Source organism: Dermacentor silvarum, chromosome 8 (genome assembly GCF_013339745.2).
Source record: "Dermacentor silvarum isolate Dsil-2018 chromosome 8, BIME_Dsil_1.4, whole genome shotgun sequence".
Taxonomy (NCBI): Eukaryota; Metazoa; Arthropoda; class Arachnida; order Ixodida; family Ixodidae; genus Dermacentor; species Dermacentor silvarum.
This window is the reverse complement of record NC_051161.1, coordinates 173,973,943-173,997,732: the sequence shown is the minus strand read 5'-3', so window position 1 is coordinate 173,997,732 and position 23,790 is coordinate 173,973,943. Positions and strand designations below refer to the sequence as shown.

The window sequence follows — 23,790 nt, the reverse complement described above, 5'->3', positions numbered from 1 at the left end:
TGATGCCCAATAGAATGAAGTAAATTTGGCGGCCCACCGTCATAGAAGCGCTAGGCCAACGCTGCAGACAGCCAGCAGATAATGCAAGCTGCTCGTTGGGCTGGACCGGCGGAGACGTGACGAAAGGCGGGGGGGGGGGGGGGGGCGACACAGACGCTCTTTTTGCGGCCAGTTTCGGTTTTAAGGAGCCTGCCAAGGGGAACTAATTGTTCGCGTAGCTCCCACATGAACTCCGCTATTCAAAATTTGACTGTTGGGATAGGTAGTACTCATTTGTACTCAGTACTCATTTGCTGTAGCTACCTATTGTTGATAATTAGAAAATTAATTAGTGTAACTTTGGTAATTATGCATGTAAGTGCTGAAATTGCTATGTATCTAGTACACTTTAATGGTAAAGTACACTTGAATGGTAAAGATAACGTGATCAAGATTCACATCTTTCTAATTTCAAAAATTTGGTGCAACTAAAAAAAACACCCCGTATGTGCTATCTAGTCATGTTTGCAATTTCTATGTCAGCACATTCTTAAATAAATATGAACCAACTCAACTATATATACATCTGCTCATTTATTACCCTGTGTAATTTATAGCTGGCTCAACAATGCAGCATTTGTATCCAAATGCCTGCATCGCTAGGCATCCAAGATTGATGGGCATGAGTAGACTCACATATATAGAACGATGGATAGTCACTCATTGCCAGAAATGGCCTGCTGGAGTTTACATTACAACTCTTTGTAGTGACCATACTTTCATGTTGATGATTTGTGCCATGCAAATTGAGGAATATTAATGTAGTGCATAGAAAGCCAAGTGTGCAGGCATTCAGAAGGGTTACTAATGCACTGTGTTAGAATAGCAATGAACCAAAAAAAAATATCTATTGACCTGTGTACTGCAAACATTCGCTTGCATGACCAGCAATACAGATATCTGCATTGTGGCCTTTAATGTCAACCTAATGTTAACGTTCAATTGCATGTCATTAGGAAACGCATCAGAAGCTCATGCATCAGGTGCACATCAGAAACTCGTACGTCAGATGCACATCAGAAACTCATGCGTCAGGTGCACATCAGAAACTCATGCATCAGGTACTCTATAGAAATACGGTGGCCAATTTGTAATAGACTCAGATTAGGAATACATCAGAAAGTGCATTAGACAGTCATTAGCCACTCAAATGATTCTGTTGCATAAAGACATCAGCCTCTCTATAGAAAGACATTAAATTTTTTCATAAGGGAACATCTCACGACAAGGTTCCAGTGGCAAAGCAAGCAAGTGGGAGCCTAACGACTGGCGTGTTCCCTGCATTTTAAAGAAGATGATTACCGCAAGACAACAAAGTATAGGGTCTTGCTTCCGACTGCAGTTCCTTCAGGTTTTCCAAGTTATCCGGCATACATGAGAAAAGACAATACACAAACAGGTATAAAAAATCCCCGAAAATGTGTGTCGCTAATTATGCCAGATGAATAAAGTGAAGTGACCAGTGAAAGTGGAGATTGCTGCGCGATAAATCAATCGGAAGGCGAAATTCACGGTTCTATTATTGAACTCGCTACTGAAACTGCAAGGGCAAACAGTGCATAGAACGCTTTGGTGTTGAATGCTGCATCGCAAACCGATCCCGACATTGACGGCATGATGGAGAAGTCAAAGAAAATTATTCATCGGCTCGAGATGAAACTTTTTCGCCTCAAAAAGGCGCTACAGACGCTTCAAGACGGCTGCGATGAAACACGCGAGCGTCTGAGAGCGTACGGTGAGAGTAAAGAAATTCAGCAGTTCTTGACCGTCCTAACAGCGGCCGAACAAGACGAGAAAGCGGCTTTGTTAATTCAAAATGAAGTAAACTTTCATGCGAAATATCCAGCATATAGCGAGGCTATCCTAAGGAAATGTGTTCTCTGGAAGGCTACAGTCACGTCCGGTCGAGGGCTCTCTTCAAGCTTCCCTGTCGTACCACGTTGCAAAAGTACGTGGGTAAATCAACAGGCGATAACCCCCTTGATCAAACAGCGCCTGCGTTTGGTGAGAGAAAGCTTGGTTGTGGAGCAGTAGCGAATGTGCTTCCTTATTATTGACTAAATGTCAATACAACAAAAAGTTATATGTGGTCGTCAAGTGGACAAAGTTTTTGGCCTTGTGGACATGGGACCTGGCTCAGAGCAAGATGAAATGGCAGCACCTCGGGTTGCAAACCGCCTTCTGTGATTTACCCTCAGAGGACTTTCAACCCTTTGTGTAATACCTGTTGGCTATGAGCTCGAAATTGCTCCAATTGGCTTTTTGGCTGGCTACCTGGCTCGCGCTGTGATGAAAAGGTATGAACTCGAATGTTTTAATGGCTACGTGATCTGAAAGGATTGGTTCGTTGAACCACGTGAGCTGCAATTGACATCCTTAGTATTTTTTTGCATTGTCAGACACATTTGTTAAGCAAAACAGAAACAATTTTTGTTCTTGCGAAACACCAAACCTCCATGGCTCATTGCTTAATTTTACAAAAGTAGTGCCGCTCATTGCTTTATTGATTAATCTTAATTTCTTGAACTTCCCAACTTTTGTGCCATCAATGCAATGAACACCTGCAAGTGTCAAACCCGATGGAGGCAGTTTATGGGTTGATGAAAAACCTGGACAGCAAGCATCTAAAATATCTGGCTCATCGGCATGTGCCAGCTCACGTGCAACTTTGACAACAGAGTAATGAAACCAATGGAGGTGAGAAGGAGCGGAAACGTCGCTCCTCTCAGCTCTGCTGCCGCGCTACACCCGGTGTCCCACCTCGATGTGCGAAGCGAACGATCCGGAGCATTCCAAGAAAATTTCTGAAATACTTTTGAGGAAGTTACTTCTACCTCTGCTCTGCAATTCTGGCAACGTTGGTTCAGCGTCTTTTAAAGCTGGTGCAAAAACCAATAAAAAGAAAAGTGTTGAGACTGTGACGCGAGTCAGTGGGCTTGATGTAAAGACGTGTGCAGTGCAAAAGACAAGGAAGCAACACGAACACTGAAGAGCGGGAACTTGCTATTCAATAAATTCACTTGGTGTCGTTTGTCCGTATTTCATATTCACTGTTGGAATTCTGAGTGGAATGAAAGTTATCTTGCGGTAAGATTTCTTTTAGGTTACGCGAATTCATTTCGGCGAGATGGTCGCACACACATGAGGAGCATTAGTTTGTGGCTGTGGTACGGGATATTTCATCATATCTACTATCATCGTGTTTAGAGACAGCTTCAGGAAAAAATAAGTGTTTGCTTATATTTGATGTTAAGTAAGTAGCAGCAACTGTAATTTCCTAAGTGTTTTTTATCTGATTGTAATTAATAAACTTGAATGGTGAAACATATTAAGACACAAATGGATAATTTTGATCTGTTAGGCAAGGTATAACACCTCTAGAACCGCTACCTGAGATTCTATTGGATACCGGGAAAACATGCCCGTGATTACTTCTTTGATCTCGGGCATACAGCGCAAGCAGAGAAATTCCCATACAGCTGCAGCTGTCATTAGGAAGAGTCGTAAAGAACCATTGTGTACTTTAGGTGGCTTTGAAAAGAATATTTTGCGCGTGGCGCAACGACGCACGCGCTCGAGCAAAGCTACAGCAGCGCGCCGCGCATTTCATCTCACGGGCACTCGCAACTAGGGTGCCTCGATGCCCAGCGCCGCCGTCCAGGGTGGAGACAACCCCGCTGGCGCCGCCATATTGAGTCACACGAGCTGAGACTCAGCTACGCTTGCGTTCATAAATAGTGTTACTCGCGGCGCACTTCCAAGCGCTTTGCCTTGATGAGGATTTTTTTATCGGTAGCGCATCTGCACATCTTTATAACCAATAGCCGTTAACTCGTCGAAGGTCCAAGACGTAAATGTATGGCGCCGGGATCATGCCCCAAGTTGCCTAATTCAATTTACATTTAATATGCCGTGCGTATGTTTGAAATACGCACTATTTTTTTTTTTGCGCTTCGATGCTTGGTATATAAGGTTTGCGACCCCCTGTGTGTGGAAGTTTACTCTTTCGCTGTTGTATTTTGGTTTACACGTCACGCCTCCTTTACCGTAGCCAGCCACTCGCGCACGGCGGTTAGTTTCCCTTGCGTTGCGCGTGCTCTTCGCGTTCGTTGCAATTATTTGACGATATCTACGCGCAATTTTGCTTTTTTTTTGCCCACAAAACTGTGTGCTGACAGGATTAAGCTGGTGTAAAAATAACTGCGATGTGAAAATAAGGTTTAGTTAGTGCTGTAGAGAAACATGTAACGTAACTTGTCTGTGTCAATCTTGCGTAGTACACACAAGAAACCAAGCGATGCACAAAATACACTTACTTATAATGTCTAGTACAATCAATCATGAAAGAGATATGTACATGAAAAATTATATGTACTGTGTGGCGCTTGAAGGTTATGTTGAAAGACGAGATAAAAAAAAATTCGCAAGGTAGGCTCGACACACAATTCGGGATAGTGAGAGCTTTTTTTTTTAATTTATTCATTACATGGAGGGGGGGGGGGTTCAAGTGAGTACATCAACCTTATTACACCCAATATAAATCGAAAACAAGAATGCAAACAAGAAAACGCAACCGCGGGTAATAATAAGCAAGATATCCCGCCAGAATACATCAGCTACCATCGAATACGTCGCATCAGCCAAACACATCGATGGCGAGTACAGAACATTTTATAAATAACCATTAGAACACTGATAACTACATTGAAAAAATAAACAACACTGCATACATATCGCGTACAAAAACCGTAAATGAAACTAAGACAGTCAAATACAGATTAGCAATGTTTTTCACTTCGAAAATATAGTCCATGATAATTTAGGGCTGTTGACTTTAACAGACGGCGCCCATCCTGTCGATTTCCCTCGTACTGGTCCACTTCAAAGTGTTTCTAAGTACAAGTAAAACAACAAAAGTGATTATTGATATGAAAAGTTGCCTTGTAAATACAGAGAACCCATTACCGTGCTTAAAAATAAATTTTCGCAGAAATAATGCTGTATTACCTCGCTTCACACGTTTCGAAGAAATGCACAGGCTACAACAGACACCATGCCAGAAAGCGCCGAAACATTTTGGTCCCATGATGCCCCTTAACTCTACTACACCTGGGCATACCGTGCACAGGCATTTAAAGACCGTCAGAGTACCCACTACGATCGGGAATGAGCACGAATGACCATCGGCTTACGAGCACCACGCTACAAATATATTCGTCTAAAAAATCAGCTATATAACGTAACAACCTGAGATCTGCAAGATATCTGCTGAGAATAGAGAAAATCACAATGCTTCGCTTGCCACGTACACAACAGCCGCTCTCCCTAGAAGAAGCACTGCGTTCTTTAGTCCCAAATAACCAGTAGCGAAAAAAGAAACTGAGGGAAAAAAAAAAACAAGAGACACACGATGTGTGCTTCCCGTGAAAAAGTAAAATAGGTGGTTTACATGACGATTTGTAGCTAATGTAAGGCTGTTTCGCGGCGAAGCATTTTCGTCAGTTCTTAAAATAAGGGTACTACTCGCATAGACTGCGCTGATCAAAACGGCAAAAGCCTATGCGACGCGCGCTCGCTCAGACAGCATCGGTGCAGTGGTTAGTTCTTGAGCGAACGTAGGTACGTGAGCGAGGATCAGAGAATACTTTCTTATTTATGAAAAACACGATGCGATAGTCTAAACTTTCTTGACACTTACTTCGCAAATGTAGGAGTTATCCGTTGCCTTCCAGTGATACCGCTTTACTTGGGCTTCCCATCTCTTCCTTCGCTCTGGGTCCCGGGGGAAGCGTAAACAACGAAGCCCTTTACGCGTCGATCCGGTGCACTTTGGAACACAACAGCCCGTCATGTCGACTCGATGCACTTGACAAGCTTGTCATTCATGCGGCTGAACATTGTCCAGCAAGTAGAAGCGTCAGCGAAGCATCCACGCGCACTGTGTCTCGAATTAAGCACCGGCACTAAGCACTCGCAACCGCTCGCTGTGACTCAAGATGGCGTCGCAGCGAGAAAGCGGCGGCGCGGGTGCGGTCAAAGGATGGCACCACCCTGAACGGCGGCGTTGGCATCGAGGCACCCTACTCGCAACATCTGTCCCCCTCCGGTGGCGCCGCGGCGGTGGCACGGAAAACTACGCCCTCTCACGTCGTTTTCAGAGCGCGCGGCAGGCCGCACCGTGTGCGCTTGCATCCAGCGGCCGTGGTTTACCTAGAAACAACTAAATGCCGTGTATAACGAATAAAAATTGGGAGAGACTATTCAGTAACTGTTTTCGGGAGCACATAAGCAACCTACGCAGTGCAGAATTTCGATACACGCCACGAAATAGTGGCCCTAATTTTTTTCACATTATGAAACATCTGCTGTTGTGCTGCTGTCGGGAAACAAGTAATAGTGCAGCTCTTATTTGGAAACAGACTGAAAATGACATCGAAAAGGTGAGAAATGACACAAGCCTTTAGAAAAAATTAAAGTCGGCGTTCTATTGGTATTGAAATGACCTTCGACCAAGATCATTTTCACGAACATGTCTACAATAAGTCGTGATCACACAGTGAAATTCTACAAATATACCTGTAAGAGGTTTAATTATATTTTTGATGGTGATAAAATACTGAGAGTGCAAAGATGGCTAGGCTATTTCTGGACAGAGATTAAATAGTTCCAGCATTTCATAACCCAACGATTTCGTGTAAGGCACATCAGTCGTTAGGCGCGGCTGATTATAATTGTTTATACGGACCTACCCCTCGCCAGCAGGGTTAAAATGGCAAGCTTATTGTGTTTTCAAATACAGATTTACCGGCTCCAAAAGCTAGGCATGATGCAAGTAGCGCAAGCTGACATTTGTTAGGGCGGGAACTGCCCAGCGCCAGGCATTCTCCGCAACGCGAGCGTATATGGCGAATCCCGCGCGTCGTCCGCTACAGCGTGTCGCGAGGAGACACAAAAGACAGTGCTCGCTGCCCAAACAGGGGATACGCAGTAAATAAAAGCATTACATACGTGGTCACTCTATTTAGAAAGAAAATTTAGCTTCTGCTGTGGTTTTCCTGGACTCTCCAGCGTGCAGCCAAAGTGGCCGCTTTCACAAGTGAAGGGGGGGGGGGGGCAAATGGTTTGCTTTGCCCCCTCCCCACTATTGAGAGCGGGGGGGGGCGTGCCCCCCTTGCTCCCCGGTAGATACGCCTAGGTAGGAAGCTAAGCCTATGCTGTCGTTGGTTTCATTGTATCTGGCTTCTTCTGACATGACTATATATATATATATATATATATATATATATATATATATATATAGGTCGGCCAGCATTGTTTACTCTGTGAATTTGTGAACAATCGGGGCCGGCCTATCATGTCCAGCAATGGAACAGTCACTGAGAAAATATCCAGCTTCATTGACATTTTCATTAAGGACATCTCATCTTCATTCCCTTCGTACATTAAAGATACAAATCACTTTCTTCGGGAGGTATCAAACCTGACGGTACCGGCGGGGAGTTACATGGTCACTATGGATGTCGCATCTTTGCACACCAACATAGCCCAAGCCGAGGGCATAGCGTCTACAGTTTCTGCCTACGCTGACTCCAGCCAACCTAGCCACTTAGAGAAATATACAATTGAGACTATTCTAAATTTAGTACTTAAATATAATCACTTTGAGTTCGACAACAAGCATTATCAGTAAATAAACGGAACCGCCATGGGAAAGAAGATGGCGCCAAATTGTGGTAATATCTCTATGGCATCGTTAGAAATCCGCTTTCTCAGAAATTGAGCCATAAAACCAATATTTTACAAGCGATTCCTGGATGATATTTTTTGTGTGTGGGCCGACGGTCAACAAAATCTCTTTCCAATTTCAATTCTTTGCACCCAGCTTCACGCGCAACTTCTCCCAGGATAGTGTTCACTTCCTCGACGTCACTGAGTGGCGGCCGCATTTCCACGTCCCTGTACAAAAAGCCGACAGCAATATCTGCGTTTCTATAGCAGCCACTGCAAAATAAGCATCCCCTACTTCCAGGCTCACAGAAGAATCTGTTGCGAATCTACACAATTTGAGAGACACGCGGAGGAACTGAAATGTGCGCTTGTAGGCCAGAAATATCCTCCATAAGTAGCACACTTTGCAATTGAACGCGCCCGCACCTTAGATCGAGCACACATAATGGGAGAAATGATGAACAGGACCAATACACAATCGGATCCGAACTTGGTCCTAAATTACACCACCGGTGCCCCACGGCTGAATGCTATTCTCGACCGCCATTTCAACATCATGAAACAAGAGCAGCCGACTCGCTAGTATTTTCCAGCGACCGCCTCATGTAGTGTATAGACCTTTTTACAAACCCACGTTTGAGCAGTGCCATTAGCCGACACGGGCGACGTCTAGCGTCAGGACATGTTATGCCGCCATTTTGGACTGTGCGCCTTGCGAGAGCAGGCCGGCCACACTTGGGTTGTGTGATCTTCGCCGCGCATTATTTCGATTGTTTTCTTCCGCTTCGCTTGTCTTGTGCCGCTTGACTTGTTACATGTTTCACGTGTTCGCGTGAGCGCTCAGTGTAGTGTGACATGGCAACAGCAAGCCCAGGCAGTGGATGTGGTGTTTCGTCGTCGGTAGCGGCGGCTGCCGCGTCTGCTTCGTCGAGACCTGGTGTGTTAGTCAGCGGTATATTTTATTGTTATTGCTGGGCACATGTGACCATATCGTCGATTGAATGTGTTCACCATTACGTTTCGCGGTTGAGGGTTGCCTCATTTAGCGAAAGCAGGCGCGTACGTAGCTGTCAGGCAATGCTTAGAACCAGGCGCCGGCGGCCCGACGACGCGTGTCAGTGGTTGGTAGATATGCGGTGGTTACTCCATACGCTTCCGACGCAACTGAACAACTCAATCATGCAAAATTTATTGGATCTGGTGCGGTGCAGTGTGCTTATAACCAAATGTCAAAGCATAAGCGTGGCGATCGAGCAGCGCGGTACCTGCAGCAAACCGACGCGCGGCAGTGATCACAGATGCCAGCGCAACTGATACAGCCCACCTGGTTTTCGAGGCACGCAAAGTGCCTCGAACGGTCTGTCGCGCGGCAATTCTGCGTGTATTCGCGGGCTTCTTTCACACTCGGAAAAACACATTTATATATCACGTATTGAGCAACAGAAAGCTGTATCGGGAGTTTTTCATGTTGCTCTACAATTTTCTCATTGAGACTTTCATAATTAGTAGAGTATTTCTCGAGTTAGATAATTAATTACAATGAACTAATTAGGTCTAAGTAAAAAAATTACTGTCGGCTACTACACTGCCGGAAACAATACGCACTAGGTGTCCGTCGCGTAACGCCAGTCCTCTTTTTTAAAATTGTGCTGCGTGATAGCTGGGATACCCTGTAAACACACACACACACACACACACACACACACACACACACACACACACACACACACACACACACACACACACACACACACACACACACACACACACTACACACACACACACTACATATATATATATATATATATATATATGCACATAAAGTCAGGAATGGCTGAAGTAAGCAGCAAAAGGCTAAGGCAATAAAATAAAGCGTAATAAATGACCCTATGAGGGCGCCGGAAGCACGAAGATCAGGCAAAACCATGCACTGCCCATCTTTCCCGTGGTAGCTGGACAATCGTACCACCAGAGTAGTAACTGTACTAAACTTTTCTACTGCGTATCGCGTAGACGCACGCGTGCTTGTATCCATGATCGCAAGAAATGAAAAGTGCCGCTTCTTTCACAGTGGCTGTGCTTGCCCCGTGTATGCATCGTTTAATCGTGGTTTAAAACGCTGGTCGCAGGCGGCGTGATGATCTCGGTGGTGCTGGTGTCCCGTCCGTGCCACGTCAACCCGGACAACGTGGCCATCCCGATAGCAGCTGCACTCGGAGACCTGACTACGCTGGGGCTGCTGGCGCTCATCAGCGACAGTCTCTTCCGCCTGCAAGGTACATACCTGCTTCCGGGCGGGGACACGATTGATAACATCGTTTTCGGAAATTGCGCAAGGCAGTTCAGTGCAACACATGCTAAGGAGAACCTTGCCTTAATTTTATTAGAGAAACGTAGGAACATACTAAGACTGAATTTCTTCATAATATTGTTACGACGCGGAAGTCACCGATAAAGACGTATTTACGATAAATAGAGGAGCGGCGACGATGCATAAACAAGATGGCTGTCGAGACCGATTCCACCGCCAGACGTGAAATCGTCTTCCGACTGGCGCCACTCTCGGTTGCGCCGTAACATAACTCGCGCCTGTACAGGCACCGTCCCGGAGCTGACTATAAGACACGTGAACTCGCGGCAAAGTAAGGCTTCAGCGGAGTCATGTGCACAACCTCATTGGGGACAGGCGAGTCCATCGGGGCAATCTCGTAGTTGGCATCGCCAAGCTGACGCAATATCATGTAGGGCCTGGTGTAGTACGGCATCAACTTTTCAGACAAGACGATGCGGTGACAAGATGTTCATAGGAGCACAACGTAGCCAGGCGGTAATCGACGTCCAGATGTCTGCTGACGTACCGGATCTTCTGCGCGACTAGACACGAGCAGACGTCTTGAGCATATTCAGTGGCAGTGTTCGTCGAGGAAAGAAGCAATGGGGGGTGTCAAAGGGCAGAGTAGGGTGGCAGCCGAATGGATGGTAAAATGGTGAAAAGCCAGCGGTCTTGTGACAGGACGAATTTTAGGCGAAGGTCACGAAGGGTAACGTGCTGTCCCAATCCCTGTGGTCGTCAGAAACGTACATAGACAGCATTTCTGTCAACGTGCGATTGAGCCGCTGCGTGAGTCGGTTTGTCTGCGGGCGGTAGGCGGTGGAAAGCTTGTGCTCGGCAGAGCAGCAACGAAGTAAGTCTTGAACAACTCGGGACAAGAAGGTGCGGCCGCAATCAGTGAGGAGCTGTTGAGGTGCGTCGTGATGCATGATGACGTCATGTAAAAGGAAATATGCCACCTCAGTTGCACAGCTTGTGGGCGAAGCTCGCGTGATCGTATACCGGGTCGCGTAGTCAGTCGCGACAACGACCCACTTATTGCCAGATATCGACGTCCGAAAAAGGCCGAGACGATCGAGACCGACGCGAGAAAATGGTTCTGGGTGCACATCGATGTGGTGAAGACGTCCAGCGAGAAGCACAGCAGGTTTTTGCGGCGCTGACAGGCAGCAAAGTAGCAGCGGTACAGGCCTGACCAGTAGAAGCGGTGACGTAGGCGGTACGAGAAACGCCGAGGTGGCCTGCAGTAGGTGCGTCATGAAACTGCTCAAGACCTGATGTCCGGAGATGGCGCGGGACAAAGAGCGAAAATTCTGGTACTTCAGGGCGTAAGCTGCGACGGCAGAGAACGTCGTCGCGGAGTACGAACATGTGCAGCGTGGGCTCCAAATGTCCAGAATGGCAACGATCAATGAGAACACGTAAGCAGTCACGCCGTTGTTCAGTGCGAATGTCACGCAGATTAGAGATGGCAAGGACGCAAGCGTCGCTGTCATGCGCATCATTTTCAGGGCGGTCGACAGGATGTCGGCGTCCTTGTGCAAGTGGCCGTACTTGTCATCATCACCAGTCTATATTTTATGTCCACTGCAGGACGAAGGCCTCTCCCTGCGATCTCCAATTACCCTTGTCTTGTGCTAGCGTATTCCAACTTGCGCCTGCAAATTTCCTAACTTCATCACCCCATCTGGTTTTCTGCCGACCTCGACGGCCGCACTCCCTCATGGCCGCACTTTTATACAACGGCAAATGAATATTCTCGGAGCCGTAGCGCCCATTTGCCCAATCGTCCAGTGGGGCGGGGCCTTTAAGTGACGAGAGCCAGCACAAGGCGTGCTGATTGGTAACCACGGAAAATATGCGGGCGTACAAGTAGGCGCGGATTTTGGCTACTGCCCAAACTAACGCCCGGCAATCCAGTTCAGTAATTGAAAAATTCCTCTCGGCGAGTGACAGGCGGCGGTTGGCGTATGCAATTACGCGCTCTGCGTTACGCTACCACTGAACGAGTTCAGCCCCTGTTGCATGGCCACTGGCATCCGTGTGAAGTTGAGTGGCGGCAGATGGATCATACTGAGCCAGCAATGGGGGAGCCGTGAGCACACGTATACGAGGGCGGAGAAGGCTTTGGTCCGAGCAAGGCGCCCCATGTGAAAGCAATGTTCTTCTTAAGTGAGTCGGTAAGCAGGCGAGTGGTGTCGGCGAAATTCTTCTTTCTGTGGTTTTACGTGGCAAAACCAGTTCTGAGGCACGGTGAAATTCTTGGTGAAACGACGGAACTACGGGCAGGGTCCGACAGAGGTGCTTAATCTGTGGTGGAAGATGGAAAAGTACACTTCTGGACAGCGCGAATCTCGAGTCAGGTTGAACGCCAGCGGCATTGACGAGATGGCCAAGAACAGCAATTTGACGACGTACAAAGTGACACTTGGCAGCACAATTGCAGGCCGGTGCGTCGAAAAACAGCAAGAATGACCGACAGACGTGTGAGATGACTCATGGAGGTTGGTGAAAAGTCTACCACATCGTCAATGTAACACATGTAGACTTTTAATGGCCATGAGTCCATCATTCTTTCAAAAGTAAAGTTGCCGGGGCATTACAAAGATCGAACGGCATAACCTTGAATTGGTAGAGGCCGTCGGGTGTTCGAAGGCAGTTTTCTCGCAGTCCATGTCCTACCGAGATTTGCCAATAGCCTGATGGAAGGATGATGAAAAGTACTTGGCTTCGTGTAAGCAGTCCAAAGCGTCATCAATACGCGGCAAGTGGTAGACATCCTTGCACGTGATTTTGTTGAAGTGTCGGTAATCGACACGAAACCGCCACCTGCCGTCCTTCTTGACAAGGACTACAGGGGACTGCAAGATGGCTCGAGAACGTCTTAGTCAACATCTTATCCACTTCTCGTTGCATCACTTGTCATTCAGCATGTGAAACACGGTACGGCCGGCGGCGTATTAGGTTGGTGTCTCCGTTGTAAATACGATGGGTGACCACCGATGTCTGGTCTAAAGGGCGGCCGTCAAGGTAAAAAATGTCGCTGTAAGTTTCCAAGCTCAGCAGCTTGTGCAGGAAGAAGGTCAGGTGCAACCATCTTGCTAAGTTCGTCTGTGAGAATGGATGAATCGGAGGTTACTGTAGAAGGCAACGGAATTGCTGAATCAAAAGCCAATATCTCGGAATCGTTGACAGGCAAAATGTCGCCCAAAGACATGCCCCTGGGAACAATTTGAGTCGAGCAGGTAAAATTAAGGAGGAAGCGAAGTCTGATTGCCTGTAACAGTGAGCACAGTATAGGGAACGGCCAAATTCCTTTCAAGCCCACCACTGCCCCAGTCATAGCTGATCTGTTCCTGACGGCGTTTATGCGCTATGTCCCACCGCTGACATGTCAGCGCATAAACGCCGTCAGGAACAGATGGAAACGACACGAGATGTGACGTACGTAGTGGCTGCGTATTAGCTATGACTGGCTATCAATTGGCTATCGCAAGCCATTGGTCAAGTATTTGGGCTAGGCTAAGCACTACCACGTCATCTCTAGCATTTCCCGGAATTTATTGATTATTGATCGATGATTGTTTAGCTATTGATTGGCTATCGATTGGTTGTAGCAAGGTATTGGCCACATATTTGGACTAGGCTAAGCACTACCCCAGCATTTTCCGGAATTTATTATTGATCAATTATTGATTAGCTATTGATTAACTATCGATTGGCTATCGCAACGCATCGGCCGCGTATCCATTGGGCTAGGCTAAACACTACCAACTCATCCCCAGCATTTTCCAGAATTGATTGATTATTGATGGATTATCGATTAGCTATTGATTGGCTATCGATTGGCTATCGATGAATGACTAAATCCCAACCATGCTTATCTAGACTTAGCCAGGATCATCTTCGCTAGTTCACAGGGGTATGTGCCGCTTGGACCCTTTCCGCACAACCGCTAGGATCGGCCCACATTTTCTGTTTGCGAATCACGGACTAACGGCCGGCTTAAACAGCTCCGCTGTTAAAAAGTCTAAGCCGAGTATGACGTCGTAGGAGCATTGTTCCAAAACGGCAAACAACCCGCGATGCCAATGCGAGCAGTGCACATATCAAGCACGGTAGGCGTTCCTCCGTCGGTGGCGCAGAGGGTGCAGCGGGTGTGAAACTTTGTTAAGGCGTCGGCGCAACTGGGCACCCATCACGGATGTGCGCGCGCCAGTGTCAATGAATGCTGGGACACAGGCGCCATCGACTGCAACGTTCATCAAGTTCTGTTTGGTCGGCAAAGTGATAAGAGGGTTTTGCAGTCGAGTCGTCAATGTAGCAGCTCTTGGAGCTCCATCGCTTAGTTTTCCGGAGACAGGATGCATCGAGGACGGTGGAGAACGAGCCTGCGGCGAAAGGGACGATGGTCGACGAGCTGGTGGCCAACGGGACGAGGGACATCGTCAGCGGTCTTCGTTTGGCTGTTTCGGATCAAGTGGAGGCTGGTAACGACGCGATTGACGGTCGTCGAGAGGAGAGGTTATTACAACGTGACCGATATGGTGGCAGGCAAAACAGATTGGCCGATCGTCTGCTGTTCGCCACTCGGCCGGATTTCGGTAGCGTGCATGATAACGCTGACCAATGGATGGACAAGGAGCATTGGGCACTTGCGAAGGGGAATGAACTCCAATGAGAATCAACTCCAAGATCAGCGAGTTCTGCAGAAATGGCACTGTAGGCAAGTTGTTCGGCTCACTGGGGCGGGGAAAAGGGGCTGCAGGAGCCATGGCTTTAAGTTCTCGCCCCACTATTCGCGTCAGGTCGTTTGATGATGACGGTCGCTGCATTCCTAGCCTGTCGTCACAACAGGATGTGGCAGCTGTGTTCGGCAGACGTGCGAACGGCGTTGCAATGCGGCGGCACTTGGCCTGCTCAAAGCGCTGACACTCTTTTATGATGTCCTTTGTCAGGGGTTGACGCATATGATGGCACGATCGATGACTAAAAACAACTTGATTTATTAACGATGCATTCGGATTACATGATCCGCATCTCGGCGGCCGCGTCATCGCGCCTCGAACGCTCGTCGTCACGTGATCTCTTCCTTCCCGCCTCGCTGGGCAGTCGCACGAGGTATTTCTCCCGCTTGCCGATAGGTGCCGCTAGTCCCTCAGGCTTTAAGCTAACACGGCCGGGTCTTCAATCCGTACAGTCGAGTTTGCGGCTGCTCTGGCGCCATCTGGCGCAGCGACGCAACAGTGTTGGGAAGTGGGCGCCGCAGCTCGGCCGGCTCGATGAGTATTCGTTCCCGCGCGCTTCATTTCGTCTCGGCCACGGTTGAAGCCGTTTTGCTTTGTTCGCCAGCCTCCTTTTTTATACGTCTTGCGACGGTGCAATGGCATGCGCTTCATCGGCAAGCGTCGGAGGTGAAAAAAAAAAAGGCAAGTGGTACCGGCGATACTGCTGCGTAAAGGGCTGTCACAACCACGAAGGCCAGCCCGAGATAACGTTGTACAGGTTTCCTGGCAAATCTTACGAGATCGAACGGCGAAAGAAATGAATCGAAGCTGTGAAGAGAGTAAAGTAAGTCAGCTTCTTTGATATTTGTGAGAAGGTTTTGTTCTGTAAAGCGTGCTACACATGCGCGTTTCACAGCTCGTTGTGCGACGCCAGCGGCCATGGCCAGCTGCTGAACATTTAAAAGAAATTTGTCACGACTTTGCTGATTTGGCAACTGCTTGCCGTTGTCTTAGCATTCGGTATGATCAGCATAGCACTGGCATGTGCGATGAGCAATATTTTATGCCAAGGAAGCCTATTTTGTGCTGGCGAGCACTAATTCAACCATCCTCGTTTCGGCCGCTGGCGCTTGAAAGGCGCGGTTTCACATGGTGCGATTTTTCTTGTGATATACACTTGCGATGTATCATTGTAAAAGGAAAGCGCGTATGCAAGGAAAGGAATTCGTAAGCGAAATCGTATCTTGTGAGAGGGGCCTAATGAGCCTCGATCATTGTACATGATGAAAAACGAACATTCGCGTCATGTAAATTAAGATCGCCTAGTTAATAAATCTCGTTTATCAGCGCAGCAGGTGGCTTCGACTGGGTCCCAAATGAGTCAACGAGGACAGCATGGTCACTGCCACACGATCCAACAATCCGAATCGTTTAGCTCACTCGACATGACTGTGCTGACGACAGCCTACGAGTGAGCGTGTAGCTGCACGCGGTCCAGATCGAGCTGTATGACAATCTAAAGTAACAGTGTCACAGGGGCATCAAATGATAGGCCGCGGCGTACAACGCGCCGGAGCGAAATGAGGCATGTATTGCCAACAGTGAGGCGTCGATTAAAAATCGGTCAACTACAACGTTTTCAGGGTGCCAGTTTAGTGACTTCAATTTTAGTATAACAGTAAGCTTTACTCACGTGAAGGATGACGTCGTTTACTAACTTTCCCTGTTGCGAACGGCAGTTCGCGTGAACGTCCACGCCGTCCACTTCTTTCACACAAGCAACATGCGAAACAGCGTAGAGCTTGTCTCCGCTGGTTAACGCTGCACCGTGAAAGTAATCGTCTACTCCTTTAATAGGCCTGAACCCCGCAAAAACTATTTGTGCCATCACAGAGGGCCACGCTTGTACTTTCACGTACACACACGCACAAAAAAAGAAGGCGGATCGCGGATATATGTGCGGCTTTCGGAGGCGTGTATACGTAGTTCCGAAATCTCGCAGTCTTCCCCCCTTCCCAGTTTCGCGCCGCCCGCCACATGCGACGCTGAGCATCGCGCCACCGCTGCTGCGCAGCAGCGCCGCCTGTTCACTGTACGGAGCCTATTGCGTCCTCGCAATACTCTGTGGCGTAGTCTTCCAGGCATCGCGGCGGTTTCTTTCGACGTGGTTGTTCGTAGTTCTTTATGACACTCGTACGTCGTGGGTCTGTGGCAACTCCATCTCTTGAATTTATGTATCCAAGGAAGCTGATAGAGTCAGCAGCGAAACTGCACCTCGTAGGTCAAGGTCTGTCAGCGTCTTCAGAACATCGTTCACAGTTCGGATGTGTTGCTCAGTGTCGTTGGTAAAGATGCATATATCGTCCATAGACACAATGACGTGTCCGCTGTCGATGAGCGGTTGCAGGCCTTCGTTCATGATGCTCTGCATGGTTGACGGCGCTGTGCACAAGCCGAAAATCATGCGTGTCGGCTCATAGTGTCCGTCTTCGGTCACAAATGCTGCTTTCTCGATGTCGCTTTCGCTTATTGGGACATTGAGAAATGCTTTCTTCACGTCAAGTTTGGAGAAAAGTCGCGATCCTGACACTTTGCGGAGTAGTGTGTCGATTCTTGGCATTTTCTGAATGCGAAAACTGTGAAACGGGCTTGTTTCACAGTTTTCGCATTCAGAAAACGGTAGTCGACGCACATTCTTTTCGGTGTCGATTCATGGTGTGGCTGGTCCACAACAATCACAGGTGAGGCGTATGCTGATCTCGACTTACGGATGATGCCCTTTTTCAGCCAGTCCTCGGTTTCTTTCCTTATGAACTTTCTGTTCACATCACTCGTCGTATATGGTTGCATACGAACTGGTTTCTCGTCGTTGAGGTCAATCGTGTGCTCGGCATGCGTGCATAGACCTAGTTCGTTGCCGGGATTTGTAAAAACATTTATGTTTGCATTCAGCACTGACCTCATCCTTTCGGTTTCATCCGTGGTGAAGTCTGCCGGTTGCACTTGTGAAATCGCACGTCGCACTTCCTCCGGTGAAGGAAGCTTGGGACTCCCTTGCTTGTGCCAATTGTTCGCGGTGACTGTTCCGCACACTGCTGTAGCATCTTCTTCGTTTTGATTTTTAAGCAGAGGTTGTTGTGGGATGTCGTTTTTCTCGCGTTGCATTTCTGGCGCTTCTTGTGAGCCGTTTTTCGCTATCCATTCAAGCGTATGTGTTCCGTTCGTGTATCGCTCAATGTAATAAAATGTGATGCACTGTCGCCAGTCAGTCCCTATGATGGCATCGTGTGGCAAGTCGTTGACCACTTTTACATCGACGGTTGCACTTGCGTTCTCGATGGCCATGTGCCCTTGTGTTGCTCCGACGGGAGCTGTTGAGTCTCCGAATGGTCCCTTAGTATGCACTCCGTGTCTGGCACAACATCGAAGTTATGCTGTTCTGCAAACGCTGACGATATGAGAGTCGCTGTTGATCCCGTGTCCCATAGCGCTAGCGTCTCTACGCCATTGATCTTCGTCGGGTACGAGGATTACGTTATCCTCCGAGCGCGCCGTCACGATGCGGTTGGTGCGCTGCTCTCGTGCTACTCGCTCTTCCTTTCGTCGCGCGGCGGCTACCTTCTCCTCCTCAGTTCGTGTGTCGGGTCTCGGGCAATCCTTCGCGCGGTGGCCCCGTTGCAGGCAGCGAGCGCAAATGTCCGCGGGAAGTCTCGTGGGCTTGCCTTGCTGGTGATCATCTCTCGTATTTTTTTTTTTTTGTGGCTCGTTCCGTGGGGATGTCTTCGCGTGTGTGCCGTCGCTTCTCGTCGAAGCCATGCGCCTGTCGAATTGTCGTGCGTAGTTGATGAATTCCGACACGCTCCCTTTCCTCAGGTCGTGGAAAGCCGCTAGCACGGGCCTTGCACTTTCCAATCGCACACTCTGAATTAACCAGTCCACGATGTCGTCGTCACTTAGTGCGTACTTGCCGCGTTTTATGCGTTGCAGTCGGCAATACATGTAGTCGGTGATGGTTTCGTCTTCCTTCTGTCGCCGTGCGTTCACGTTCTCCACCCATTCGCACAACAGTGGTTGCTTGTCAAACTCCTTTCGTAGTGCCGCTACCCAAGTCGTCCAACTCTTGAGGCTTACGCCGTCTGTGCGATGCCAAGCTGCTGCGCGTCCACGAAGTCTGGATATTCCGGCGTTTAGCATAGCCATGTCGTTCCATGAACATCTCTCACGCATGCTCTCCACTGAAGTGATCCATTCGCCTACGCTCTCGTTGTCTGTTCCGGAGAACGTTGGGAGAGTTGCTGTGAGGTCGGGCATTGTAGTGATCTGGATTGCAGCATTTTCGTTGGCCTGTCGTGTAGCGTCGTTGCCGTTTGCCGTGTTTACTGGGTTGCCTTGCGATTCCTTTTATCGTTCCAACAGTCGCGCCATCATTTGCATCGTCGTCGCGAGCATCGTGAGCTCCGTTGTGCCGTTCGCGTTTACACTTCGTGCTGTGGTGGGCGTTTCGGGGAAAAATCTGCTTCGTTGCGCGTCTCCGCGTGGCTCGTCACTCCCGTACTCATCGTTGAGTGTTGAGTGCTTAATTCACTTCGCTGTCTCGATCCGCCATGGTGGTTGTTCGGTCGTTGCACGCTGTGCTTCGTTTCGGTAATGGGACGTCGTTCGCCGACACCGTGGAGGCCTGGGACGTTCCGATTCGCTTTCGTCCCGCGTCGTTGACCTCGTTCAGCATTAATTGTCCTCACACCGTCGTTGCTTCAGCCGTGCTGCGTGCTCGTTTGTGCCGCCATGTCACTTGCCATTTCCGTCGTTGTTCGCTCGCGTTGAATCTTGCATGTTTTCCAGTTGCTTGTTCGCGTTGGTATCGTTAACGAATCCACGTCGCCATGTCAGGGGTTGACGCATATGATGGCACGATCGATGACTGAAAACAACTTGATTTATTAACGATGCATTCGGATTACATGATCAGCATCTCGGCGGCCGCGTCTTCACGCCACGAACGCTCGTCGTCACGTCTCTCTTCCTTCCCGCCTCGCTCGGCAGTCGCACGAGGTATTTCTCCCGCTTGCCGATAGGTGCCGCTAGTCCCTCAGCTAACACCTGTCATCATGATCAAATTGATCATCATCATCAGCCTATATTTATGTCCACTGCAGGACGAAGGCCTCTCCCTCTGATCTCCAATTACCCCTGTCTTGCGCTAGCTGATTCCAACTTGAGCCTGCAAACTGCCTAACTTCACCCCACCTAGTTTTCTGCCGTCCTCGACTGCGCTTCCCTTCTCTTGGTATCCATTCTGTAACCCGAATGGTCCACCGGTTATCCATCCTACGCATTACATGGCCTGCCCAGCTCCATTTTTTCTGCTTAATGTCAACTGGAATATCGGCTATCCTCGTTTGTTCTCTGATCCACACCGCCATCTTCCTGTCTCTTAACGTAAGGCTTAACATTTTTACTTCCGTCGCTCTTTGTGAGGTCCTTAGCTTCTTTGTTAACCTCCAAATTTCGGCCTCATATGTTAGCACCGGTAGAATGCAATGATTGCACACTTTTCTTTTCAATGATGGTAATCTCCCAGTCAAGATTTCCCAATGCCTGCCGTGTGCACTCCAAACCTATTTTATTCTTCGCTACCAAAGGAGGTACGCCCTGGTTGTCGTGAATACGATCCGCGTCAAATAACCGCGTCAGCCACAGCGGGCTCCCCCACCTCGGCCGAAATGTTAGCAGTGCCGATCGCCCTCGCTCACGCGGAGCGTTCGGAAAGGGACTCGGTCGGGGTCACTGACTCCCGGGAGATATGTCACATGTTTCACAAGGGGCACATGACTGCGGCTAGGCTCCCGATAATACCCAAAACGTTTAACCACCGCCATCTAATGGTGCCCAGGACACGCGGGAGTACAGGGGAACGAACAGCCTAACGCGTTAGCTCGAGGGTCTATAACCGAGCGATGGTGTCCTCGTCGAAACCCAACCCATAACACTATCGCTCACAAAATCCCATCAATTTAAATGTCAAACACATCCTTGCTCATCAGCGCGGAGTCCGCAGAAAATACCCACCGCCTCATCCACAACTTAGCGGGGAAGAGGCCGCCGGTTGGCGCAAAATAGACTTCCCCCATGTAAATATGCTAAACGCCATGCCAAATGCCACTCGCTATAGGGCCAAGTGCCCTTGGTGCAGAGGCATACCCACCCTAATACATGTAACCTGGGAGTGCGCTAAGCACCATCATAGGCCAACTAACAATATCATAATGGATCAGTGCGAGGCACAGCTCGCAGTTCCGACTTTACAGGAAAAAAGTCCTTAATTATAGCAAGGTCCGGCAGGCGGCAGAGGCCGGTGTAGCCCTGGACTGAGGGGCACTGACCACCGCTCCTTAAAATGTTTTTCTGGCAAATGAAGTTTCTATATATGTTTCTGTAAATGTCCTTCTCGTGATCAGGGTCCCCTGTGAGTAATTGAACTCGATAAACGTGCTCCTTTACAGACTCTAGAGGCTGACTGGCGATCCTGAATTCTTCCCGTGCCAGGCTCTTGAAGATTATCTTTGTCTACTGCATATTATTCTTCAACCCCACTCTTACACTTTCTCGGTTAAAATCCGCAATCATTTGTTGTAATTAGTCCCCGTTGGTGCTGAATAGGACAATGTCATCTGCAAATCGAAGGTTGCTGAGATATTCGCCACTGATCCTCACTCCTAAGTCTTCCCAATGTAAAAGGTTGAATACTTCTCCAAGCATACAGTGAATAGCATTGGAGAGATTGTGTCTCCTGCCCTGACCCCTTTCTTCATAGGTAACTTAATACCTAATACCATAGGTACTTAATAGGTTCTTGGTAGCTGTGAAATCTTGGTAACCAAGGTATCTGTGAAATCTTTGTAGATATTTGCCAAGATATTTATGTATGCCTCCTGTACTCCTTGGTTGTGCCATGCCTCTATGACTGCTGGTATCTCTACTGATTCAAATGCATTTTCATAACCTATGAAAGCCATATAGAAAGGTTTATTCTACTCTGCAGATTTCGCGATTACCTGATTGATCACATGGATGTGATCGATTGTAGCATATCCCTTTCTGAATGAAGCACATGAGCAGGTTCAACGCATCATCAACGATCCCCTTCGGTACATGGTGTTACGATTCCCTTAGACATGCGATGCCCGGACCACGTGTAGTCAATTCTGATTCACTAGCGGCCATGCTCGGACCACGTGCAAACGCATAGTAATCGGCGTGCCTAACCATCTCGCTCGTTAACATGAATAGACGTGTCAATCGCGAGGGTCACAGACGAAAACTGTCGTGCCACCCTCCAACCTTTCCTCCCCCGCTGAGGACATTCACCCCGCTACGGTCACCTACCATCTCTACTTCGTCTGGTTTGCCACAGGTCCTGCAGTGGGGGAGAGGAGAGGGGGATAGTGCCCGGATGGTGGAGGGTTTAAGAAAGCCAGCCAGCAGCCACCTGGAGAGCACTTTTGATTTGCCCTAGCGTGTAGGTGCATGCACGCTGAACTTTTCTTGTATGTTTTCTTTGGAGCACACAGCTCACCCGTAATCATGTATTAAACTTCTGTTGCTTGTTTTTACGTCGCCTCGTCTTCCCTGCCGGACCCTCTCCGATGTTCAACCTGGTTCGAGCTGGACGTGCTGGCTCTGGCCTTACGGCACAGAGCCAGCACTTCCTGGATGTAAGAGACGTATGATGCTGCGGACGCGGGTTGCTAGTTATTCTTTAGCGGCACTCTTCCGCCCTGCGGGACGGCCGAACAAGGCCCCCAGCTTCTGCTTGCACGTGTCCCAGTTGTTAAGCTGTTCCTCGTCGTTCTACCAGCTTGTTGGTAGAACCACTGCCGCTCGATAAAACGCACGAGGTGCGGCCTGCCACGTTGCACGGCGAAGTATGGGCGGAGCTGTGAAGCGAAAGTTGACATTTGCCGCCGCTTTTTTAGGGGTGGCGCCACAGCTGCGGGACGTTTATTGCTTTTATTGCTTTTATTTATTGCTGCGAAAGCTTTTATTGGAAAAAGGCAGCAGAAAATGTTCCTAACAACACGGCAGCAGGACCCGATGAAATCCCAATACAGCTAATCAAAAACCTCGGTCCAAAAAGCAAGGCACTGCTGACTAATGCCATAGAGCAAGTGATTAGAACAAAGAATATTCCCGTTGGATGGCGTGAAAGCAAGATGAATCTCATCTACAAAGGCAAAGGAGATAAGGATAAGACGAGCTCGTACAGGTCAGTTACAGTAACGTCGGTGATATATAGAATGGCAATGCAAGCCATAAAATTAGAACTGTCGAAGTGGGTGGAGGAAAACGGTGTATTGGGGGAACTACAGAATGGGTTCAGGCCAGGCAGACGCTTAGAAGACAATATGTTTGTACTAACTCAGTGCATAGAGATTTCAGTAGCTCAGAAAAGACCTTTATGGATAGCATTTCTAGATATTAAAGGAGCTTATGACAACGTAGACAGGGAATTGTGGGATATTCTTCAATACGAAGGCATAGATGACGATTTCGTGGAGCTGCTGAGGGAGATATATCGAGACAACCAAGTACAAGTGGCATGGGAAGGCCGAAAAGGAAATGAAATGGTGGGAATTCACCAAGGATTGAAGCAAGGATGCCCTCTGTCACCATTGTTGTTCACGCTTTACGTCAAGGACATAGAAAGACGACTGGAAAACAGCGAATTAGGTTTTGATTTATCCTACATGCGTAATGGACAAATGGTGCAATAGAAGGTCCCTGGAGTGATGTACACAGACGACATTGTGCTACTAGCGGACAATAAAAAAGATTTACAGATACTTGTGAATATCTGTGGGAACGCAGCGACAAATCTAGGCCTTAAGTTTAGCACAGAGAAATCAGGGATTATGATCTTTAATGAACACACGAGTAACTTCGTGGTGTCAATTCAACAGCAAG

The 23,790-nt window shown here is 48.4% G+C and overlaps 1 protein-coding gene across 2 annotated transcripts in view; it reads left to right on the top strand.

Moving 5' to 3' along the window:
* Positions 1 to 23,790, top strand: part of LOC119462588 (solute carrier family 41 member 1) — a 520,047-nt gene that overhangs the window by 276,297 nt on the left and 219,960 nt on the right. For both annotated transcript variants that reach the window (XM_049672745.1, XM_037723922.2), the window contains one exon: positions 9,897 to 10,043. In XM_049672745.1, coding sequence (XP_049528702.1) covers positions 9,897 to 10,043 — 147 coding nt within the window. The remainder of the gene's footprint in view (positions 1 to 9,896; positions 10,044 to 23,790) is intronic.